Genomic DNA, 25,495 nt, shown 5'->3' with positions numbered 1-25,495 from the left:
TTCTTTTAATCAGTACAACGAAAAATCAGTCCAAACTTGGAAATTTTACTTTTTTTATTCACTCGATGACTACTTTCGGGGCGAGACCCATTTTCAAATCATCGTAATATAGACAAACATGGTTTTTCCGTAGATGTGAAAACCATGTCAAAAATATTGAACGAACAGTTACAGTGAATACAGATAACTCACTGTCTCAGTTATCCGTATGCGCTGTTACTGTTCGTTTCAACATTTTTGACATGGTTTTCACGTCCTCGGGAAAACCATTTTAACTTTGTTACAAAGATTTGAAAACGGCTCCCGGTCCGAAACTAGTCATCGAGTGAGGAAAAAAGTCAAATTTGCAACTTTGGACTGGTTCCTCGTTTTAAGGAAGTACAAGTTTCCTGGTGATGAATCAAAATTCGTACTGTTAACCCTGAGTATAAACTATGCTAATCACAAGTGACATTATTTTGTAACATGCCAATGTTGTTTTGCAATTGCGAACCCATATCTATTCTTTCATTATTGCTTCATCCAACATAAGTTGTGTTATCATGTGTCCAAATGAGCAGCTGTAATATAAAATAAACCGCAAGTTAGGCGAGAAATAGTTTACGATCCGTGCAAGAAAATTACCCAGATTCCTGGCTAGCATGTCGGTCGGTGAGACCTGACACGAAGTCGGCGTTCCAATACATCCCAAAGTTGTTCTATAGAATTCAGGTCAGGATTCTGTGCAGGCCAGTCATTTAATGGGATATTAGTGTCGTGTAACCACTCCGACACAGGCTGTGCATTACGAACAGGTGCTCGATCGTGTTGAAAGATGCAATCGCCATCCCCGAGTTACTCTTCAACAGTGGGAAGCAAGAAGGTGCTTAAAACATCAATGTAGGGCTGTGCTGTGATAGTGCCACGCAAAACAACAAGGATTGCAAGCACCCTCCATGAAAAACAGAACCACACCACAACACCACCGCCTCCGAATTTTTCTGTTACCACTATACACGCTGGCAGATGACGTTCGCCCGGGCATTCGCCATACTCATTCCCTGTCATCGGATCGCCACATTGTGTACCGTGATCCGTCACTCTACACAACGTTTTTCCACTGTCAAATCGTCCAATGTTTACGCTCCTTACGCCAAGCGAGGCGTCGTTGGGCATTTACCGGCGTGATGTGTGGCTAATGAGCAGCCGCTCGACCATAAAATCCAAGTTTTCTCACCTCCCGCCTAACTGTCATAGTACTTTCAGTGGATCCTGATACAATTTGGAATTCCTGTGTGATGGTCTGGATAGATGTCTGCCTATTACACATTAGGACCCTCTTCAACTGTCGGCGGTCTCTTTCAGTCACAGACGAGGTCGGCGTGTACGCTTTTCTGCTGTACGTGTCCCTTCACGTTTCCACTTGACTATCACATCGGAAACAGTGGACATAAAGATGTTTAGAAGTGTGGAAATCTTGCGTGCAGATGTATGACGCAAATGACACCCAATCACCTGACCACGTTCGAAGTCCGTGAGTTCCGTGGAGCGCCCCATTCTGCTCTTTCACGCTATCTAATGACTACTGAGGTCGCTGATATGGAGTACCTGGCAGTAGGTGGCAGCATAATGCACCTAATATGAAAAACGTATGTTTCTTGGCTTGTCCGGATACTTTTGATCACATAGTGTAATTAGTAATCAAATAAGCGAATGGCAGATATCTGATGCAAATGCTCTGTTCAATGCTTCGAGTAGGTCATACTGTAAGGTAACCCCTGTACGCGGCAACAGACTGACGTAATGAAAGGTTTATTTTATTATTGTTTAATTAAACAATGATTTAGCACATATAAGTTTATTTTATCGTTGTTTAACCGAACTGAGATTAAACTGTGATTTTGCTCTTACATGTTTACCTTGGTAACATAAATACATCTATCCCTTACATGTGTACAAAGTGCACCACATGCCCGCTAGCACTATGAACAACGGCCCGCCAATCCAGGGTTAAATGAAGCTAAAGCAAACAGCAAAGATATTTCTGAAGGATTATACGTTAATCATGCTGAATTGGGGCTGTCATACTGAGAGACATCATTGTGCAGTTTCAAACCTGTCGCTTTGAGAAACTTCAAATTACCCAATGTTATCGCACTATCCTTCTGTTTCGAAGTGATGTACTGACGACTGTGGGAGTCACATTTATACCTGATACGCATATTGCCTCAGGTGGAGACATGCAACTACCTCTGACCACGAAAATCAACTAAATTTCCGTTCTGATCTCGAATTATTAATCTCGAGATGGGCTAATGTCTGGACAGTCACTGGAAGATATATCGGTTTATGAGGAATGCGTACAATCTCACATCTTGAGCCTTTGTAGAACCCATAGATACTATTTATTGTCTGGCCATTCCAGTAGGAATTCTTCACAATATTGCACTTGACACGGATTGTGTTTACTGGTAATATATTCACAAGTTATGTTGACTCATAAAATTTATTGTATTTCTTCTGCAAACCTTCAAAACTTGGCTCCTTGAGAAACCACGCAGTAGCCCTATTGAACCTGTCTGGATAAAGTTCAAAGTCTACTGTGTCGTTTTTGTCTGTGTTTTAAAAGAGCTAAAAACGTGCTAACGTCTGCATGTAACTGAAACCGTTTTCCAAATCATTTTACATACACATTAAGATTGTCAATATCGTATGAGTTGGGAGGTATTTCCATCACTCCGCCTACTGCTAAATGAAGCTTGTTGTTCAGTGATATGCGAAATACTGTTGTATGTTTCAAGTGCGATCAATGCAATACTACATTCTCTTTTGCTTAGGTCAACTAGCAGAAAGTAATTCACACTTAATAACAAGGATCGTTCTTTCAAAGTTAAAGGTGTATGACATGAGATATGTGTATCAACTGACGCAGAGAGTACATGCACTTTGTTTTTATGCATTCGGCAGGAGAAACGTTACACAGAAATATTCACAGAGATATGACTCGAAGTCTTCTTAAAGTCAAAAATTGTGGAGCATATGATTGTTGTTGGTAAACTAATGGTGCAACTCTTTTGACAGGCATAAATCACTGTGCGTGTCAAAGCGGTACACAATATTCTTGTTTTTCTTAACATATGCGGCTCAGTGAGTTTCAGATTCACGCACCGAGGTTCATATGCCGCCTTCTTCACTTTTCCACATCATCTTCAGGAGTGCATCTCTCATGAACATAACACGAAATCGCCGGATGCACGATTTTTTGAAGAATTTAAGCCGATCTGAATTTGTAAGTGGTCTCCAGTTAGTTCGGCTGTGTGTTTCTCTCCCCTCCTGAGCACTTTTAAATAGAGTCCTTTCCCAATACAATAGAGATATATACCATCAGCTTATCATATATTTGCAATTCCTGAAGTTGCCATTCTGCACCCAGTGTCCACACTTTGGCAGCTCGCCGCTGGCCAGAGACCCAACGGCTCACAAGTTGGCTAGGGCTAGGATTAAAAATGGGATAATTCCATCCAGTGTCTTAGGTAACGACAGAATACATGGCGTTTTAACCAGTCTTCTCCTTCTTTTTCTTCTTCTTCTTACTCATTCATGCTTCTGAACACTTTAGCCACGGGCAGCAATGACTGAGTGCAATTTTTTTAAACATGCCACAGGTTTTTTCACATCTTAAGGGGCCGATTAGCAGTTTTCATAACTGTTTGAAATTCATCCCAGCACCAAATTTAAGTTTAGCATGCAGTGTCTTATACAACTGCAAATGCTGCAATATCTTGATCTATGCCTCTGGCCATTCTTTCACGTATTGTTTACTTTATCGCCTATCGCCTATTCGATCTGTGATGTGACGTTCTGCTCACTCTTTATTTGCAGAGTTGGCTCAATCATGATCCGGTATAGCAGATTAATCCACTTTTCATCATGCAGCAGACGCTTTCGTAATTTTGTTCCTGGTCCACAATATTGATACCCTGTCATATGCAATTCGATTGGGTGACTATCGGGAATACTGCCTTTACTGTGCATGACGCACATCCAAAGATACACATTGTGATAGTGTGTGCTTTGAAGGTTTGCACGCAATATTATATAACATGTCTTCAGCCTCCATTCAACTGGCATGCTTTGAAGGGAAACCGAGCTATTTCACTAATGCCATGCTACCTCGACGTCTGATAATGTGCTCTATGTGAAACAAGTCGTTCGAACTTCTCTGTAATTCCTCTGCGTAGAAACTACTGGCAATTTCTCCACCATTACTATCTTTTAAAATGTAATTCATTAGGTTTGTACATCGCACTTGGAAACTGTAAATTTCTCTATTTACCATTTCAGTAGGAATGATTTCTCAAACAACGTCTTGTGTTTTGAAACATGTGTGGAATCGCCTACATTAAATTTCTGTCTGCATGGGTCCAGCATTTTAATGTGATTGTATAGTGTATTTAGAAAACGGACATCTATAGGGCGCATTTTATTGGTGATATGTTGAGAGCAGTTATACTGTGTAATGGTTTGCGGGAGAATACTGAGCCATTGATAATATCTTCAAAGATGAAACTAAACCCACATACAGTTTTACATCGTCCTGTTCAAACGCTCCACAATACTCATTTTCACGTGAGTGAATGTCGAGTAGTGATGTATTCTGTGGTGATCCATTAGTAGTCTGAAATAGCGGTTGTAGAATTCGCCTCCATGATCAGTTTGAAGATTGTCAGGGCAGCGATTCATCCCTGTCTGGAGCAATTGTTCGAAGATGTCTGAAACTTCCTTATCAGTGTTCACATTCAGAGACAGAGCCCAGGCGAACTTTCAATACGTATCTATAACCATTAAAATATACGTGAAACATTTATTTGTCCGTGAATATTATCTCATATCCACAAGGTCTGCCTGCAATAAATCACCCAAACCACGTTTAGTAACACGTCTACATTCAAATGTCTTTCACACTGATTTGTAGGGCTCTTGACCAACCGTTTCCATAATTATTCAGTAATAAGTCTTTCTCTTAGTTCGGAGATGACTGCAACAATTTCGTTTATGTGAACTGTATTCCCCACAGCTGACAATGCTGTGAGCCGCTGTAACTGTTCTATGATTTCGTTAGGGTCGCCGTAGTGTATGTACTCCACAGGTCCCTTGTTCATTCTTTCATGCTCGATGTCGATACTTCTGCCCTCACCATGTACAGCTCCAAATGCACGTCCAATAATATCCACGTATTTCTTGCTGTTCAGCTTTTTTATTTACCGATCTGGAATTTTTTTAAGCCTATGTGGATTATTCATACGTAATATTTCAGCCTGCGATAGTATTTCTTCGGGAAGATATGTGCTAGGGTTCGAAGTTTTTAAGAATATCAGATTTACTAAATCAGGTGTTCACTTAGGTTCCTTCTCTCCAAAAGGTACTAAGTACCTGATACAGCTTCATGGGTGCTTTGCCAACATATATGTTTTATCCCAAGTGACTCCGTACGTCCTATATATTTGGTAGCACTTTGATATTAATGTAATCGATAATAGTATACCTCACTTCTCCCTCCTCTTCTTCACCCCCTTTTCTGCCTCCATCCTTCATGTGTGAGAGCCTTTTAAGACTTTTCGTTAGTGGCCTAAACGACTCTGAATGACTATTATCTCACTCCAACCGTCCTAATTTCGGCCATCGTAATTCAAGGCGAATAGTATTTAGCGCCTCAGTGACTGCGTCTTGTTGACGTACTGCTGTGAATTAAACTGACTTCAAGGTTCAAATGTCTCTAAGCACTATGGGACTTAACATCTGAGGTCATCAGTCCCCTAAAATTAGAACTTACTTAAACCTAACCGAAGGACATCCATGCCCGAGGCAGGATTCGAACCTGCGACCGTAGCAGCAGCATAGTTCGGGACTGAAGCGCCTAGAACCGCTCGGCCTGACCTCAAGGTCGTACACAACTTATATACATATGTTAATGCATAGTTTTTCCCTTTCATATGTCTAACACTTTTTCAATCTCGTTAATCTTTGCATTTCCTATACTGATTAACCTCAGAATGGGTCTAATGTTTTTTTCTCGTGCATTACATTCCTTAGGATTTGTTGGTACACTATCTTTAAAGCAGAAGAGATATGTACTGGTTATCATTCAATCACCTCGTTTTATCGTTAACCAAAAAAAATCGTCCTGCAAATTATTCCATCATTCGCCACATATGGTGACGAATTCAGGGAATGGAATACTGATTCATACATGAGCATGGTAACTAAAAATTAGATTGTCGTACTTGAAAGCGATAATAAAGTTCGTGTTATCCTGATTCAGCTGCTTTGGGATCTCTGAGTAGGCCATGCTCAAATATAAGACAATGACTTCAATATGGCGGCCACAGCAGAAATATTTTAGGATTTCATCCTGGTTCTCCACTGCAACACCTTTACATATAAAAACGGTGTTTGATTTGACTTTCTTAAGTAAGGGAACATCGCTACTTCCGCTGAATATCTGGTACATTAATCCCTGGTACTTGGGCTGAAATAATGTTTTAAAAATATATGTAAATGCTCAAAGTGGACTCCCTAGGGTGGGTTAGCAGTGATAGAACCAAATTAGTGTACCCACACCCTGAAGGACCAATAATTAAAGAACAGATGAAGTTGGGAATGTGTGATCTTCTTCTTCTTCGTCTCCTCAGCATCATTGGAAAAAACCAGTCGGTTACTGTGAAGTTCATGTGACAAGGATGTTTTATCCATTCAGCTAAGGTGATGAATACAAGATTACATTAACAAGCAGGGGATTTTATAGAGAGAAAGAAAAGACATATTGCTCTTACACTTTTATTCATCTATAAATTATTACAAATGAGAGGGTAACTATCTATTTTGCCGGCCGGTGTGGCCGAGCGGTTCTAGGAGCTTCAGTCTGGAACCGCGTGACCACTACGGTCGCAGGTTCGAATCCTGCCTCGAGCATGGATGTGTGTGATGTCCTTAGGTTAGTTAGGTTTAAGTAGTTCTAAGTTCTGGGGGACTGATGACCTCCGATGTTAAGCCCCTTAGTGCTCAGAGCCATTTGAACCATTTGAACTATCCATTTTAAAATATGATCGTAGTTCGGTGGTCACATCAGGCATGGTTGGTTCATACATATTCCCATGTATCGATGTACAGCACGCGTCGTACAATTGGGCAATGATTTCTTGCGATCAAATTGTTCCCATTTTCTCACAGAATATGTAGATGTATTGTTATAAGTTTAGTCTCCTATCTAGAGCATGCTGAATTTCGTAACTGGCACACATTAAGAGGATGTCTGTTCCAGTGAATGTAATAAATTTTAATTGTGCCTGGGAAGTCCCCTGAGGCAACTGTATGTCCACATAGTATCAGTGAGGGAGTTTGATCAATTCCATTGAACATAGTGGTAATCTGCACTGAGGTTTCATGTAGGCAAACGCACTCATCTAGGGTTCTTATGACTTTGTTATACTACATCGAGGCTTTACGAAAACTAGCACTGGGTAAACTTCACGATCCGATATAATTTCCATGCTAATATATTACCTTTCGCCGTTGTTTAAACTACAGATGACATGTAACACAATTATAAGATCTGGAATGCATAGTAGATCTGATGGTTTCCGCTAACCTGCAAGAAGACGAAGAAATGTGTGCCGGATTCATACACGTATGGTCACATTCTTCTTTTTTAATTTTTTACTAACTCCACCGTGACAAATACTTACTTGTCGCCTGCATTGGGGAGGTGAGTTGAAATGTGTGGATTGACACCTTCTCCCTTCAAGAGTTCTTACTCGACTAATACAGGGCTACTTTAAACCGCCGTTGATACAGTTACGAAAAAAGAATTGCAACATCAGGAAGGACTTGTGCGACATAAACGAAAGTTGGTAGGCGTGTCTCTACATCTGAAAGATTATGTCTGTTCAGATTTTGCACCTCTCGCTTAAGAGCGGCGCTAGAAGAGTCACTATGAGGATGCGAGACCTGGTTTGCTTTAAATACCCACTGTAACGGTGGAGAGAGTTACTTACCTTTGAAAGTGGGCGTGGTGAGTTGATGTTAGTCAAGAATGCCTTTAAGACGACAAAGACGCCATTATCAACACTTCACTACAGTCAGGAACCGAGCGACCGCTACCATCGCAGGTTCGAATCCTGCCTCGGACGTGGATGTGTGTGATGTCCTTAGGTTAGTTAGGTTTAATTAGTTCTAAGTTCTAGGGGACTGATGACCTCAGAAGTTAAGTTCCCTAATGCTCAGAGCCATTTGAACCATTTGAACAGGAAAACGTGATGCCGAAGCCGTAAACCTGGACTATCTACATCTACATCTACGTGAATACTCTGCTATTCACAATAAAGTGCCTGGCAGAGGGTTCAATGAACCACCTTAAAGCTGCCTCTCACGAACGGCACGCTGGAAAAACGAGCACTTAAAATTTTCTGTGAGAGCCCCCATTTCTCTCATATAATCTTGATGATCATTTCTCCTATGTAGGTGGGTGCCGACATGATGTTTTCGCCATCGGAAGAGAAAATTGGTGATTGAAATTTCATGAGAAGATCTCATCGCAACAAAAACGCCTTTGTTTTAATGATTGCCACTCCAATTCACGTATCATGTCTGTGACACTATCTCCCCTTATTTCGCGATAATACAAAACGAGCTGCCCTTCTTTGTACTTTTTCGATGTCATCCGTCAGTCCCACCTGTTAGCGGATCCCACACCGCACAGCAGTACTCCAGAATAGGGCGGGCAAGCATGGTGTAAGCAGTCTCTCTAGCAGACCTGTTGCACCTTCTAAGTGGTCTGCCAGTGTATATATTATCTATGTGATCGTTCCAATTTAGGTTATTTGTAATTGTAATCCCTAAGTATTTAGTTGAATTTACAGTCTTCAGATTTGTGTGACTTATCGCGTAATCGAAATTTAGCTGATTTCTTTTAGTACTCATGTGAATAACTTCACACTTTTCCTTATTCAGGGTCAACTGCCACTTTTCACACCATACAGATATCTTATCTAAATCATTTTTCAAGTCGTTTTGATCATCTGATGACTTTACAAGACCGTAAATAACAGCATCATCTGCAAACAATCTAAGACGGCTACTCAGATTGTCTCCTATGTCGTTAATATAGATCAGGAACAATAGAGGGCCTATAACACTTCCTTGGGGAACGCCGGATAGTACTTCTATTTTTATCGATGACTTTCCGTCTATTACTACGAACTGTGACCTTTCTGACAGGAAATCACGAATCCAGTCGCACAACTGAAGCGATACTCCGTATGCACGCAGTTTGGTTAGAAGGCCCTTGTGAGGAACGGTGTCGAAAGCGTTCCGGAAATCTAAAAATATGGAATCAATTTGACATCCCCTGTCGATAGCATTTATCACTTCATCAGTATAAAGAGCTAGTTGTGTTTCACAAGAACGATATTTTCTGAAACCGTGCTATGTGTCAATAAATCGTTTCCTTCGAGGTACTTCATTATGTTCGAATACAGTATATGTTCCAAAACGCTACTACAAATCGACGTTAGTGATATATGCATGTAATTCATCGTATTACTCCTATTTCCCTTTTTGGGTATTGGTGTGACTTGAGCAATTTGACAGTCTTTAGGTACGGATCTTTCTGTGTGCGAGTGGTTGTATATAATTGCTAAATATGGACCTATTTTATCAGTATACTCTGAGAGCAACCTGACTGCTATACAATCTGGTGAATAAAGTGATTTAAGGTGCTTCTTTACTCCGAGGATATCTACTTCTATTTTCTCATCTTGGCAAGTTGTTCTTGATTGGAATTCAAGAATATTTACTTCGTCTTCCTTGGTGGAGGAGTTTAATAAATCTGCTTTAGTGGCACCTTCATCAGTGACTTCACCGTTGTTATCGCGCAGTGAAGATATTGATTGCGTCTTGCCATTGGTGTGCTTTATGTATGACCAGAATCTCTTTGGGTTTTCTTTGTGAGCCATATGTTTGTGACTATTACAGCGCCATTTATCACAAAGCGAAAAAAGTGGTCCAACTAAAACATTCATATTTGTTTACGTACTACACGAATATGTAATAAAAATGGGGGCTTGCTATTTTACAAAATGCAGTTGATATTCGTTTGACCTATGGCAGCGCCATTTAGCAGGCCAACCATAGCGCCATTTGGTTTCCCCCTTCAAGCTAGACGAGTTTCGTTCTTTGTAGTTTTTTCGTTTGATGCATATTTCGTGAGATGTTTGGCCCGGTCACTATCAATGGACCACCCTGTATATCCATTCCGAGATCACTGGAAGCTGTTTTGAGTGCCAGTGGAATACACCTTTTTGTAACTGGAAATGTGTTTTGATGCTTCCATATATCTGCCCAACACCAGGGTGAGTTAATAAATAAGTCGGAAACGCCAGAGTATCGTATTTCGCTTTAAATTTCGCGCCTGTACATATCTAGAAGGTGGCACCACATGTTGCATGGAAGGTAGCCTATACACAGGCTTTTAACGCTTTGTCGATGGGGTACGTGTTTATGTTTACAAGGGTAGTATGCTGGAAAGGCTCGTACACATGGCTCTGATGTCCCTGTCGCAGTTTACGACTTATTTATTGACTGTCGCTCGTAGATGGCTGATGTATGGACTATAGAGCATAGGTAAGAGTCATTTAAATGCTCAATTTCATGAAGATAGTCATCTATCAAGATGACTCATCGGTGCATTAATCACGTTCATTGAGGGATTCCTCCTGTATCGTGCGAAATATAAAGCAAGACAGACTGTCGGTGTAAGGGGAGAGGGCCGAGGCGCTGCTGTACTTTGAACTCACCGAGAACGAGGAGGATGCACGCCCTCATGGTGTCAGCTGGGACAGTGGGCGAGCGCGCTGCCGCCGCTGACTTATGCCGAAGGCAACGGCTCAGTTACCACGCGAGCGTGACCTACCGCTGTCGCGCGCCGCCGCGCCACTCGCTTTCGTAAGCCACCCAGACTGTTTTCTTAACGCTCTCATTAGCAATCCATGTTCTGTGAGAAAACTCAAGTATCACAGGCCACCTACAGCGCGTGATGAAGGAAATCTCGAAGTCGCAGAGGGGACACAGAAGATGAGGTGTCCCTCAGGAACCAGTAGTACGGCCGCTGTTGTTTTCCCTGTGAGTACACTACCTGATCAAAAGTAACCGGGCACCCCTTTGTTATGCGGAATTGACTGCTAGATGTAAGGAGAGTCCGACTGGTCTGTGTAAAAGGAAGCAGGGAGTGTTTCCAGAATGAGATTTTCACTCTGCAACGGAGTGTGCGCTGATATGGAACTTTCTGACAGATTAAAACTGAGTGCCGGACAGAGGCTCGAACTCGGGACCTTAGCCTTTAACGGGCAAGTTTTCTACCACCTGAGCTGTCCAAGCACGACTCACGCCCCGTCCTCACAGCTTTACTTCCGCCAGTACGTCGTCTCCTACTTTCCAAACTTCACAGAAGCTCTCCTGCGAACCTTGCAGAACTAGCACTCCTGGAAGAAAGAATATTGCGGAGACATGCCTTAGCCACAGCCTAGGGGATGTTTCGAGAGTGAGATTTTCACTCTGCAGCGGAGTGTTTGCTGATATGAAACTTCGTGGCAGACTAAAACTGTGTGCAGGACCGAGACTCGAACTCGAGACCTCAAATGGTAGAGCACTTGCCCGCGAAAGGCAAAGGTCCCGACTTCGAGTCTCGGTCCGACACACAGTTTTAATCTGCCAGGAAGTTTCGAAGCAGAGGGTATCGTATCGTCGGTAGAATAGCAGTAACACCAGAATGGGTCGATAAGATGAGCTCAGTTGGTGATGTGATTGTGAAGTCAAAATGCAAAGACAAAACCACAGCCAAACCACAGCCGAACCAAGACCATGCAGATCTCAGGTACTGACATACAGGGACCGTCAAGTATTGCAGGAGACAGAAGGGAAAAAACCCACATAAATCAGCAGACAGAACCACTTGTCATCTTCAGAACGTCGCCCGTAGTCCAGTTACCGCAATGCCTGTGCGTAGGCAGTTAAAATGAGTGGTGAGTACAATACTCGGGCAGATCCTCGTATGCCACACGTTTCTGTAGTCAGTGCGAAGCTACGCTCTAGAATGTGTCAAGTTCGACGCCACTGGACTATGGGTGACTGAAAACGAGTGATGTGGAGTGACGGAAGCCGCTGTAGCCTGAGGCGATCCATTGGAAGGGTCTGGGTTTGGGGATTCCTGGAGAACGTTTTCTGCGGTCATAAGTAGTACAGAGGAGGTGGTGTTATCGTACGATTTGGGAATAACTTCAGTGCTTCGGATGTGACACCTTAGAGCACTTCACGAAAACACTAAATTCGGAAGGATATGAACACATTTTAAAGCATTGTGCATCACGTACAGTAGAGTTCAGAGACCATGACAGCATGTCAATGCTCCCTGTCATAAAACACCATCTGTGAGGCAGTGGTTTCTGGTCTACGAGACTCTTGGCTGGCTTGCCCACAGACCTGACCTAAACCCAGTGGAATACGTTTGGGATGAGTTAGAACGGCGACTCCGCTCCAGACGCCAGTGTAGCTCGTAAAAGTCAATTGTCTGCCACTCCTCCACAGACTCTTCATTGAAAGTGTCTGCAGCAGGACTCAAGCCGCCATAAAGGCGACAAGGCTGGATACATCCCTTATTAGTAGCCACTAACAGGTATCCGGAGACTGTTCATGAGATAGTGTAGGCCTGCCTGGGATGCTGCAATCACCAGAAATACTTGAGTAATAATGACCTGGGTTTCTCGAGGCTGTGCACTGTTCGCTTCAGATAAGTTGCCATCAGTGTCCAGTGGTGCCCAAAATTAAAGGAACAAACGGAATTATTTCTAGGTTGCTTTTATTTTTCCACAAAACAGTATAAATAGTTGATAGTGAAGTAGGAACAATGTAAAGAATACAGAACGTAAACAAATGCAACGTGCAAAATGGTAGACGAAAATTTTGTTCGTTTTTTCCAACGTAACGGATCAGCACCCACAATATGACAGATTGTTAATGTGCTCAGTAGGGGAGTGACAACCGCTGGCAGGCCTGACCAAGACGGCATCTCATGTTGAGGCAGTAGCGCCCATTCTTCCTGCAGATCTGTTCGCAAGCGTTGGAGAGTGATTGGTGGATGTTGACGTGGTGCAGATTGTCTCCCTAATGCATCCCAGACATGCTCTATGGGATTCAAATCGGGAGAGCAAGGGGGCCACACTGTGTGTGTAAAATCTTCCGTTTCCACGAAAACATCAACCTTCTGGGCTCTATAAGGTCGAGCATTATCGTCCATCAGTACGAAGTTTGGAGCCACAGCACTTCGCAACAACTGCACCTGATGTACCAGGATCTCGTCACGGTACCTCACATTGATTAAACCATGCCGATACATCTGTGCAATTTCATAAAGACATGTTCGAGTGGTCAACACAGTTACTACCCACGCTATTACGGATCCTAGTCTCTTTCCACTATGTTTGGGTTTCGAAATCGTGTTCCACGTCACCTCCAGATGGGAATCCGTCGAGAACCACTCTCCAGACCAAATCGGGGCTCATTTGTGAAAAGAACATCGACCCACTTTTCGACCGTCCAAGTGGCATGTTGGCGTTCCCTTCTGTGAAGATGCGTCATAGGTATACATACAGCAGGCCTCCGACAATAAAGGCCAATCTCTCGATGCCTTCTGCACACCGTCTGTCTCGATACAGCACGTCCAGTGGAAGCTGTGAGGTCAGTTGCCAGTTGCCGTGCAGTACTAAGGCGGTACCATCGTGGCCTTACAGCCATCGCACAGCGTCTGGTGGCATCTTCTCTGTGCAATAATGCGCCGTCTGTGATTGTGTACACAGCGGTTCTGGTTGTGCAACTACCCGGAAATCACTACACCATTTGATAGGTGCCTAGATATCATTGTTTGCGTGGCTATCCGTTGACCGGAATGCCATCTTCCGTTCAGAATACGATCATACATCTGTTAATAGTTTGTATCATTATATCTTGAATTAGACGCAGGACGGGGAAATAGCGATTTGTTGCTTTAAATTTCGACACCGCCGTATTTCCTGTCTAGGTTACCAGAGGAATTCCTCGTGTGCGAGGCAAACGTTAGGCTCAAAAGCTGCTCAAGAGGATTTTGGTTGGTGCAAGGGTGAACAGAACTAGTAAGAAAATCCTCAGCGAGGAAACTGCCAGTCATGCTTAGGCATCGCTCTGATTAGCTGAAAGCCTGAAATGTTAAAGAATTTAGGGCGGTGCTCGATATTGGGGAAAGTGAGTATTGAACCACGGCCCCTCCCAGGCAGCGTTCTGGGCTATTGATATGCGCAACGGATGTTTTTCGAAGATCCGAGAGATAACTGTTCCGGTCTGCAGTGACCCATAGAGTTTTCTATCATTCACGGAGACTTTGGGTGAAATCTCAAATGGTTCAAATGGTTCTGAGCACTATGAGCCTTTACATCTGAGGTCATCAGGCCCCTAGAACTTAGAACTACTTAAACCTAACTAACGTAAGGACATCACACACATCCATGCCCGAGGCAGGATTCGAACCAGCGACCGTAGCGGTCGCGCGGTACCAAACTGTAGCGTCTAGAACTGCAAGGTCAACCCGGCCGGCGGTGAAATCTCAGTTATCTTGCATCTCATGGCCGTGGAATTGCTATTGCAAGGTTATATTCTCAGAAAGTGTTGTACCGGTAGGTTGGGGCAAGACTAAGTGTTACGAAGATGCTTCGGGAACTCAAATGGGAGTCCCTGAAGTGAAGGCGACGTTCTTTTCCGGCAAACATTAGTGTGAAAATTTAGAGAACCTGAATTTGAAGCTGACTGACGAATGATTCTGCTGTCGCCAACATAGCTTGTGCGTAAGGACCACGAAAATAAGATACGAGTAATTATGGCTCATACGGAGACATATGGATAGTCGCTTTTCCCTCGCTCTATTTGCGAGTGTAACAGAAAAAGAAGTGGCATGTAGTGTACAGGCACCCTCCGCCACGCACCGTACCATTTAGATGTAGAACTGTAGGAGCACACGAAGGTGATCCGGGTTCGCCAATTATTTTTTCGTAACTATTTCACGTAGTTACTCCACCGCGATCATTTTGAGCAACGTTTTATCAGTGGCAAAGCACATTAGTTTGCAGCAGAATTCATTGAAAATGTCAAAAATAATATTTTCTAGAGAGAAATCCTCATAAAAATTTTTCAAGCCTTTCATGGAGAAAAAAGTGCTTGTGTCTAATTACCCACAGTCTCAGAAACGCGATGCTTTCGAGTAACTCTGTTTCCAAACATCCCAGTCCGGACACCTTCTGTGGTTGCAGATAAAGCACACCTGACGCTCTGCGACTTTCCGGCCATAAACGGGCAAACGCGACCGAAACTGTTGTCTGCACTCGGCACATATAAGTCCAGTTTTGAGGCTGAGGGGCCCACCAGTGCGTCACAATGGGTCCCTGTACACTGCTAGTGTTTGGTGAGTTGCACTCAGAAATTAGTGCTATAGTAACCAATGGGGTAGTAAATTTCCAATCAAAACTAGCATATCTCGGCGGAATAAAATGTCTTTCCAGTACAGAAAATTACACTGTGTGATCAAATGTATCCGGAAAACCCCCAGAACATACGTTTTTCATATTAGATGCATTGTACCGCCACCTACTGCCAGGTACTCTATATCAGCGATTTCAGTAATCATTAGACATCGTGAGAGAGCAGAATAGGGCGCTCCGCGGAACTCACGGACTTCGAACGTGGTCAGGTGAATGGGTGTCACTTGTGTCATACGTCTGTACGCGAGATTTCCACACTCCTAAACATCCCTAGGTCCACCGTTTCCGATGTGATAGTGAAATGGAAACGTTGAAGGGACACGCACAGCACAAAAGCGCACAGGCCGACCTCGTCCGTTGACTGACAGAGACCGCCGACAATTGAAGAGAGTCGTAATGTGTATTAGGCAGACATCTATCCACACCATCACACAGAAATTCCAAACTGCATCGGATTCCACTGCAAGTACTATGACAGTTAGGCGGGAGGTAGGAAAGCTTGGATTTCATGGTCGAGCGGCTGCACATAAGCCACACACCACGCCGGTAAATGCCAAACGACGACTCGCTTGGTGTAAGGAGCATAAACATTGGACGATTAAACAGTGGAAAAACGGTGTGTGGAGTGACGAATCAAGGTACACAATGTGGCGATCCAATGGCAGGGTGTGGGTATGGCGAATGACCGGTGAACGTTGTCCTCCAGCGTGTGTAGTGCCAACAGTGAAATTCAGAGGCGGTGCTGTTATAGTGTGGTCGTGTTTTTCATGGAGGAGACTTGCACCCCTTGTTGTTTTGCGTGACACTGTCACAGCATAGGCCTACATTGATATTTTAAGCACCTTCTTGCTTCCCTCAGTTGAAGAGGAATTCGGGGATGGCGAGTGCATCTTTCAACATGATTGAGCATCTGTTTTATAATGCACGGCTTGTGGCGTAGTGGTTACACCCTGTAATGGACTGGCCTGCACAGAGTCCTGACGTGAATTGTATAGCGCACCTTTGGGATGTTTTGGAACGCCGACTTCGTGCCAGGCCTCACCGACCGACATCGATACCTCTCCTCAGTGCAGGACTCCGCGAAGAATGGGCTGAATTCCCCAAGAAGCCTTCCAGCACCTGATTGCCTGAGAGAGTGGAAGCTGTCATCAAGGCTAAGGGTGGGCCAACACCATATTGAATTCATTACCCATGAAGGGCGCCATGAAATTGTAAGTCATTTTCAGCCAGGTGTCCGGTTACTTTTGATCACAAAAAAATGGCTCTGAGCACTATGGGACTCAACTGCTGTGGTCATTAGTCCCCTATAACTTAGAACTACTTAAACCTAACTAACCTAAGGACATCAGACACATCCATGCCCGAGGCAGGATTCGAACCTGCGACCGTAGCAGTCGCACGGTTCCGGACTGCGCGCCTAGAACCGCGAGACCATCGCGGCCGGCTTTTGATCACATAGTGTAGTACATTGCATTGCTTAAGACGTGGCTACCTAATAAAAAGCTAGATATCTTGTGTAAGACCGTAGGAGACACGAAATGTTAAAGCGCCATAACGTACCTGTAATGCTCTAAGCAGCTTACTGACCACAGCTGATTCATGAGTACCTGCAAGACTGGTGCTGCATCAGTGAGTAACTCTAAGTTATAATACCCGAATTCTTATTGGTTAACCGAGCACCGACGGAACATTGCGTCACTGGCCGTGTGTCCTAGTACTTGGGGTGGACAGCGAATCAAGCATCTGTTACGAATGTCAGTGACTGAGAAGTCGCAATGTGCACAATAACAACTTTACAGGATCTGGCTGCGATTTCCGTCACAACTAGAAGTCACAAGTACCAACTAAAACTAGCATTTGAGCATTATAACATTCAACGCCGTTAGACATCTGTTGACTGACGTTCGTACTTTGTTCTCACGCTATGGCTGTACACATATGATCTACTTACGGTCGCAGAAATGGACCAAAATGTTAATCTGCCGTGAAAAATATTTTACCCTTGGCATTTTATCTAGGAGTAGCACTGTGATATTTGGCTAGCGTATGATATATTGGACGTGTCCAGTACCCCGCCTCCCCCCCCCCCCCCCATCCCCTAACCACCAAACTCCATGAAATATTCGATGAGTAGCGTAGCCCGAGGTCAAGGTTAGGTTGAAAGGTGATTATTCACTTGAGATTTGGTGAAGCCAACGAATTTAAACATCAAATAAAGCTTGTGGTAGCAGACTGACTAATAGCTTAGCCTAATATGTACGTTCGTTGATTTAAACACACTTAAGTCTCTCTTCGCCACAAAAACTGAAACTTCAAGATAAATTCAGAAAACGTATATTACATATCTGACAAAGCTCCGACAAGAATTTTGACACGTATTGCACAGATATATCGCACATAAACTACGAAAACTGCAAGGGGAATCCACCACGTAACTTATTTGCAAACTTTTAACAACAGTGTACTTACAAGATGGATATTTTATCAGCACTATAATAAACAATTAAGAATTGGTGTGTATCATCAACTATTGCATTTAAACTGCTTCCGAAGTCAACTGGAAAATCCGTACTTCCCACTCTTTTTCAGTTGTATATCCTCAACTTTAGAACACCTACCCAAGTCTTTATCAGTAAGACTCGGCAGAAAATTGAGAGGTATGTGGCGACTTCAACATGAGTAGAATAGATTGTTCATTATTAACACACCGTGTATTTCACAGTTACACTACTGGCCATTAAAATTGTTACACCAAGAAGAAATGCAGATGGTAAACGGGTCTTCATTGGACAAATACATTATACTAGAACTGACATGTAAATACATTTTCACGAAATTTGTGTGCATAGATCCTGAGAAATCAGTACCCAGAACAACCACCTCTGCCGGTAATAACGGCCTTGATACGCCTGGGCATTGAGTCAAACAGAGCTTGGATGGCGTGTACAGGTACAGCTGCACATGCAGCTTCAACACGATACCGCAGTTCATCATGACTAGTGCCTGGCGTATTGTGACAAGCCAGTTGCTCGGCCACCATTGACCAGACGTTTTCAGTTGGTGAGAGGACTGGAGAATGTGCTGGCCAGTGTGGCAGTCGAATACTTTCTGTACCCAGAAAGGCCCGTACAGGACCTGCAACATGCGGTCGTGGATTATCCTGCTGAAATGTAGGGTTTCGCAGGGATCGAATGAAGAGTAGAGCCACGGGTCGTAATGCATCTGAAATATGACGTCCATTGTTCAAAGTGCCGTCAATGCGAACAAGAAGTGACCGAAACGTGTAACCAATGGCACCCCATACCATCAGGCCAGTATGGCAATGACGAATACATGCTTCCAATTTGCGTTCACCGCGATGTCGCTAAACACTGTTGCGACCGTCATGATGCTGTCAACAGAACCTGGATTCATCGGAAAAAATGACGTTTTGCCATTCGTGCACACAGGTTCGTCGTTGAGTACACTATCGCAGACGCTCCTGTCTGTTATGCAGCGTCAAGGGTAACCACAGCCATGGTCTCCGAGATGATAGTCCATGCTGCTGCAAACGTCATCGAACTGTTCGTACAGAAGGTTGTTGTATTGCAAACGTCCCCATCTGTTGACTCAGTGATTGAGACGTGGCTGCACGATCCGTTACAGCCATGCGGATAAGATGCCTGTCATCTCGACTGCTAGTGATACGAGGCCTTTGGGATCCAGCACGGCGTTCCGTGTTACCCTCCTGAAGCCAACGATTCCATATTCTGCTAACAGTCATTGGATCTCGACCAACGCGAGCAGTAATGTCGCGATACGATAAACCGCAATCGCGATAGGCTACAATCCAACCTTTATCAAAGTCGGAAACGTGATGGTACGCATTTCTCCCCCTTACACGAGGCATCACAACAACGTTTCACCAGGCAACGCCGGTCAACTGCTGTTTGTGTATGAGACATCGGGTGGAAACTTTCCTCATGTCAGCACGTTGTAGGTGTCACCACCGGCGCCAACCTTGTGTGAATGCTCTGAAAATCTAATCGTTTGAATATCACAGCATCTTCTTCCTGTCTGTTAAATTTCGCGTCTGTAGCAAATCATCTTCGTGGTGTAGCAATTTTAATGGCCAGTAGTGCATTGACTAACCCTTTCAAGTAGCATAATGTTTTCAATAATTTACTGTAGATATACTCAATTTGCAGGCTTTACAAGCGAAAACATATCACTTCCGTTGTATTAACACAGTCTGAAGTGACAAAAGTCACGGGTCACCTCCTAAAATCGTGTAGGACCTGCTTTTGTCCGGCGTAGTGCAGTAACTCGACGTAGCATGGATTCAACAAATCGATGGAAATATTGAGAAATATTGAGCCATACTGCCTCTAAAGCCGTCCATAATTGCGAACGTGTTGCTGGTGCAGGATTTTGTGCGTGAATTGACCTCTCGATTATGTTCCATAAATGTTCGTTTGGATTCATGTCGGCGGTCTGGGTGGCCAAATCATTGGTTCCAATTGTCCAGGATGCTCTTCAAACCAATCGCGAACCACGGTGATCCGATGACATGGTGCATTGTCATCCACAAAAAAACCATCGTTGTTTAGAAACATGAAGTCCATGAATGGTCCCAGACGGTCTCAAAGTAGCTCAACAGTTGAACCAGAAGACCCAGCCCACTCCATGTAAACACAACCCACACCATTATGGAGTCTCCAACAGCGTGCACATTGTCTTGTTGACACCTTGGATCCATGACTTCGTAGCATCTGCTTCACACTCAAAGCTTGCCTTCATCTCTTACCAACTGAAACCGGGACTCAGGCCACGGTTTCACAGTCGCCTCGGGTCTAACCGATACAGTCACGAGTCCAGGAGAGGCGCTGCAGGCGGTGTGCTGTTAGCAAAGGCACTGGCGTCAGTCATCTGCTGTCGTAGCCCATCAACACCAAATTTCGCCGGACGGTCTTAACGGATACATTCATCGTACGTGCCACATTATTTCTGTGGTTGTTTCACACACAGTAGCTTGTCTGTTGGCACTGACAACTCTACGCATACGCCGCTGCTCTCGGTAGTTACGTGAAGGTCGTCGGCCGATGCGTTGTCCGTGTTGAGAGGTGATACCTGAAATTTGGTATTCTCGGCACACTCTTGACCCAATGGATCTCTGAATACTGAATTCCCTAACGATTTTCGAAATGGAATGTCCCATGCTGTAAGGTGTCAGGCAAATCCAACACCTTACATGAAAACCCTGACATGATAAGCAAATCCAGTAGTATGTCACATAGCTCCGAATAAATTGTGACATTAAATTAACCAAATAATACGAGTAACGATTGAGCAAATGGAATACCACAGACTAGCACAAGAATGCCTAAATGCATGTCGTACCTTCCCACCGTGAGGCAGACGCAGTTCCGAGGGGAGAAACGAGGACAGAAGCCGAGAGCAGAACCGTGTTAAGCTAGATAAGGTAGGGGCTGGGCACCCACGCCGGGAGCCTACCTGTACAACTATACAACCCGCACGTTTTAGCGTGAGGCTGTTTCGCGTCTCAGGTATGTCAAGGACAACCCCCAGCCCATGTTAAAAGCTAGAGCCCTCCAGAAAAGCAGTATAGATCTTACGATAACACAAAAAGGGCCACTACCACCCGCAAGTTTTAGCGTGAGACTTTTTCGCGTGTCTGTTACATTAGGATCACTCCCCAGCCCATGTTAAAAGATAGAGCCCTCCAGAAGAGCAGTATAGATCTTACGATAACGCTAAAAGGACCACACTAGCTGCAGGTTTTAGCGTGAGACTTTTTAGCGTCTCTGTTATGTTGCAAACTTTAAAAACATTGCCCCACCACGAAAAGTATAACGTTTCCCATTGGATAGACAGAATTTTTGTAGGCGGAGCGTAAGGTTAACATTGAGACCCTGATTGGTCAGATGAAAACACAGCCAGATAGCTTTTTTAAACTAACTTCGGTAAATTGTAGTAAGGAGAAGTTCGAGAGTAGAGTTAGTTCCGAGACGGCGGGCTGGATGGCTGCTGCGCCGGCCGCTGCCGCCCTGACGCTGCTTAGACACCGACAAGGTAATGAACTCACGCGATGCCGCATTTTTGAGCGCATAAGGCTTCACTCAGAACTGCAGAAGTCTCATCTGTTACACCCCTTTTTTCCGTAAAACTAATGGTGATCGTTAATTAAAACTCATGGTGTTCACATTTGCCACTTGAAGAACAGATCTGAAACGCGATGATTTTTCTTTTATATAGTTATTGAGAAGCCACATCAGCCACTGTAATTTACGACAAGTTAAATAAGTAATTAAAGATAATTGAGGGTCACTGTAGACCATTTTGATAGTTTTATCTTTTGTGAAACTTAATTTAAACCTAGATTATAAATGTGATATGGCATAGGTCATCCTTCAATCTATTGTAGAACTTGGAAACCCATTTAGGGAATATTCGTTCACATTTTTGTTGAACGCAGTTGGTTTTTACCATCCTGTATTAAAACATTTCCTTTTATCAATAGTGCAATTTATTAACGATGTTTTGTGAGTAGAATAAAACTTATCAATGGTAAACTTAACTGCTTTTTCTTCGTTATTTTACCAGCTATCTAAAAATAGGAAAGCCTTGAACCCTTTCCACTATATTTAGTTAGTATTAAGATTCTTTTACAGGGAGTGCAGTGGAGCTGACGCTGAGATCATTTAGTATTTGGTTATATCATCGCTAGTCTCACTGAACTCTTCTGAATTCTACATGTCATGTGAGGTCTGGCGTCTCCTTACCAGCAACAGGTCCCAGGTTCAAACTAGTTCCCTAAAAAACACGCTCAGAGCGTCGTTGCGCGAAAGTGGTTGGGAGACACGATATAGTACAATCAGACACCACCATGAATGTTTAGAATGCGTCTACCTCCAACTACCATCCCGCGGTCGAAATATCGTAATTCCCGTCGTGCGGCCATAATCATGTCGGAAACAAACGACAAATCCGCAAAAGCACTGCCCTTTTATACCTCGTGTGCGCGATGCTACCGCCATCTGTAAATGTCCAAATCGCTATCCCATGAGTTTTGTCACCTCAGTGTAATTCACATGGCCAGATTTGCCAGTTAGTAGCAGACGTTATTAACATTCTACATCTTTATTTTTCATGTCTACATATTTGTATATGGACTTAGTCGCCCTGGCGACGAAGACATTTCTCCCATTGAGAGATGAGTTTGCTGATACCGTCACTGTAGGATGTACGACTTTGTTGACGGACCCTCAAAATCACCTCTGCTCCACTTGCACTGCTTTATCATTGTCAAAGTGCCCGGGGATGTTTTTTTTTTTTTTTTTTTTAAAGTTTTGAAAGCAGATGAAATCGGATGGTGCCATTTCGGGAGAGTGTGGAGGTTGATCGATGACAGTGAAGCCAAGGCGTCGGATCATGTGGTTTCGCATTCCCATGCTGAACGAGGGGGTGCTCCATGTGTGGACGAACTGCGAATTCGAAACTCGGTTACAGCACGCTGTTTCTCACACACCGACATAGTTAAGTCACATCGCCATATTACACGCTACAATCCTGAGCTCTCTAGCGATAGAGGACTGCAAATGTCCCGGCAAATACGTAGAACGCTAATAAAGTTTTCTTTATTTTAAAAGCTTTAAGAGTTTTCACATAAAAATCGGAGGCATTCCTTTTCAGCTCACCCTCGTACTTGCTAACACCAGTGCCTGTTAGTTTCTTGACTAAGGTGATAAATAGCAGAAATCGTATTTTAAGGTTGCGGTTCTCTGCCTCGTGATGACTGGGTGTTGTGTGATGTCCTTAGGTTAGTTAGGTTTAAGTAGTTCTAAGTTCTAGGGGAATGATGACCATAGATGTTAAGTCCCATAGTGCTCAGAGCCATTTAAGGTTGCGGAGAGATACAAGTTGTGAATTCGTAAACTGGGATTTTAAACTGCGGTAAAACGCAGTTACCGAAAAACAATGTCAGAAGTAAGTTTATAAAACATTCTTCAGCGGAAATTCTCGACGTCGTTCTTTGCTTGTGACTTCAGTCGATCTAAATGGTTTGGCCGTTACGTACACATGTAGTCAACAACTGTTCTTTATCGTGCTTCCAACCATTCTGTTATTGTTGCTAAGACGCCTACTATGGCAAATCGAAAGGATGAGATGATTCGATTTAGCGTCGAAACATCGAAGTAAGTCATAAATTTAAAAACGTGGAGCCTTTAGATCTAATCTTTTCCATAAACCACGGATGTACTAAATCGACAAAAACATACGAGGCATACAGTCATTAGGGCGCCACATTCTGACATGACAACCCAAAAGAGCTAGTAGAGACCGGGATCGCAGTTTCGTCGCCAGAAGTAATAATTTTAAAAAAATGCAATGTCTGTAGTCTAGGTACTCGGAACGAAGCTGCTGGGAAGTCACCTTATAAAAATATAGTTAATTTGGCGAGGGAGAGAGGTATGACGACATCACAAGTAACAGTTTCTGTCGAAAGTTTTCTCCTTAACTCAAACACCATGCAGGATAAGACGCTGGGTACCGCTTTCTGTCTTCCGTAACATGAAGTAACGAGGATGAGCCCGGTCTAACGCACGGCTTTCCGGAGTGGGAAGGAGCGCCTGGTTCCGGCACAGCGGACTTGGGTCGAGGTCCGGTGAACCGGCCAGTCTGTGGATGGTTTTTAGGCAGTTTTCCATCTGCCTCGGCGAATGCGGACAGGTTCCTCATATTCCGCCACAGCTACACTACGTCGGCGACTGCTGCACAAACAAGTTCTCCACGTATGCGTACACCACCATTACTCTACCACGCAAACATTGGGGTTACACTAGTCTGGTGTGAGACGTTCCCTGCGGGTCCACTGGGGGCCGAACAGCACAATAACCATGGGTTCGGTGTGGGGCGGCGGTGGGGTCAAGTGGACTGCTGTAGCCTGTTGTGGGGTTGTAAATCACTGAGGGCTACGGCGGGGACAAAGTTTCCCTGTCGTTTCTAGGTCCCCAGTTTCATACAATACATACAATACAAGGAGGACGAACTTTTCAAATTTTTGTCCTGTTAATAATTATTACCTCTTGTCTCTCGTAATACGACAATGTCGATGACGATGCACCGGTCGTCTTTTTGAAGATCATTCCCGTGAATCCCGAGGATGTTCTTAGAGGGGAATAGGTGTACTCGTAATTCGTAGACTTAAAATACTTTTTTTCCAAGAGCTGTCCACTTTTATTTGTTAGGCACATATAGAACAAGATATGTCAATACTCCGAGGCGGCCGGCCCGAGTGCGGTTCTAGGCGTTACAGTCTGGAACCGCTCGACCGCTACAGTCGCAGGTTCGAATCCTGCCTCTGGCGTGATGTGTGTGATGTCCGTAGGTTAGTTAGGTTTAAGTAGTTCTAAGTTCTAGGGGACTAATGACCTCAGATGTTAAGTCCCATACTTCTCAGAGTCATTTGAACCATTTTTTTAACTCCAAGGCGGACGAGAACAGAAGAGCAATGTTACAATCATTAAAACAAGAGAGGATATGTTAAAAAAGTTGAAGGTACAGGTGTAGCGTTTTTAATATTTCCGCCTCCCTCTCAGATTACATTAATGCGGCGTAATATGAATTACTATATCTTTGGCGCATCCAAAAGATGCCTGTATAAATTAATACATTTATTTTTTTTCTACACAGGTAGGTCTTATAGGTACCAACACAACCTTTAAGGAAGGAAGCCTTCAGTTATATGTAGCACGTCAAAGGAAAAGCATGGCAAAATGAAACGATTGATTTAAAAAAATTGGAAATAGGAAATAATCACTTTATTAAAAGACAGCACTGACAACGTCGCTTGATGATTCTGCGGTAGTGCAAAGGGTAATGTCAGTAGAGTTTTTCCATTG

The 25,495-nt window shown here is 43.7% G+C and overlaps 2 protein-coding genes across 2 annotated transcripts in view; one reads left to right on the top strand and one right to left on the bottom strand.

The window, feature by feature from the left end:
• LOC126267959 (uncharacterized) overlaps positions 1–10,886 on the bottom strand; it is a 46,812-nt gene extending 35,926 nt beyond the window's left edge. Inside the window, exon 1 of the mRNA XM_049973293.1 lies at positions 10,833–10,886. Within this exon, the coding sequence (XP_049829250.1) occupies positions 10,833–10,860 (28 nt within the window). The 5' untranslated portion in view covers positions 10,861–10,886. The remainder of the gene's footprint in view (positions 1–10,832) is intronic.
• Positions 10,887–15,425: 4,539 nt separating this feature from the next.
• The window catches only part of LOC126268078 (uncharacterized), a 63,107-nt gene continuing 53,037 nt past the window's right edge, over positions 15,426–25,495 (top strand). The window contains exon 1 of the mRNA XM_049973540.1: positions 15,426–15,517. Coding sequence (XP_049829497.1) covers positions 15,490–15,517 — 28 coding nt within the window. The 5' untranslated portion in view covers positions 15,426–15,489. The remainder of the gene's footprint in view (positions 15,518–25,495) is intronic.

The sequence above is a fragment of the Schistocerca gregaria genome, chromosome 4 (assembly GCF_023897955.1).
Source record: "Schistocerca gregaria isolate iqSchGreg1 chromosome 4, iqSchGreg1.2, whole genome shotgun sequence".
In the NCBI taxonomy this organism is placed as follows: domain Eukaryota; kingdom Metazoa; phylum Arthropoda; class Insecta; order Orthoptera; family Acrididae; genus Schistocerca; species Schistocerca gregaria.
This window is presented reverse-complemented; position numbering and strand designations above follow the sequence as displayed.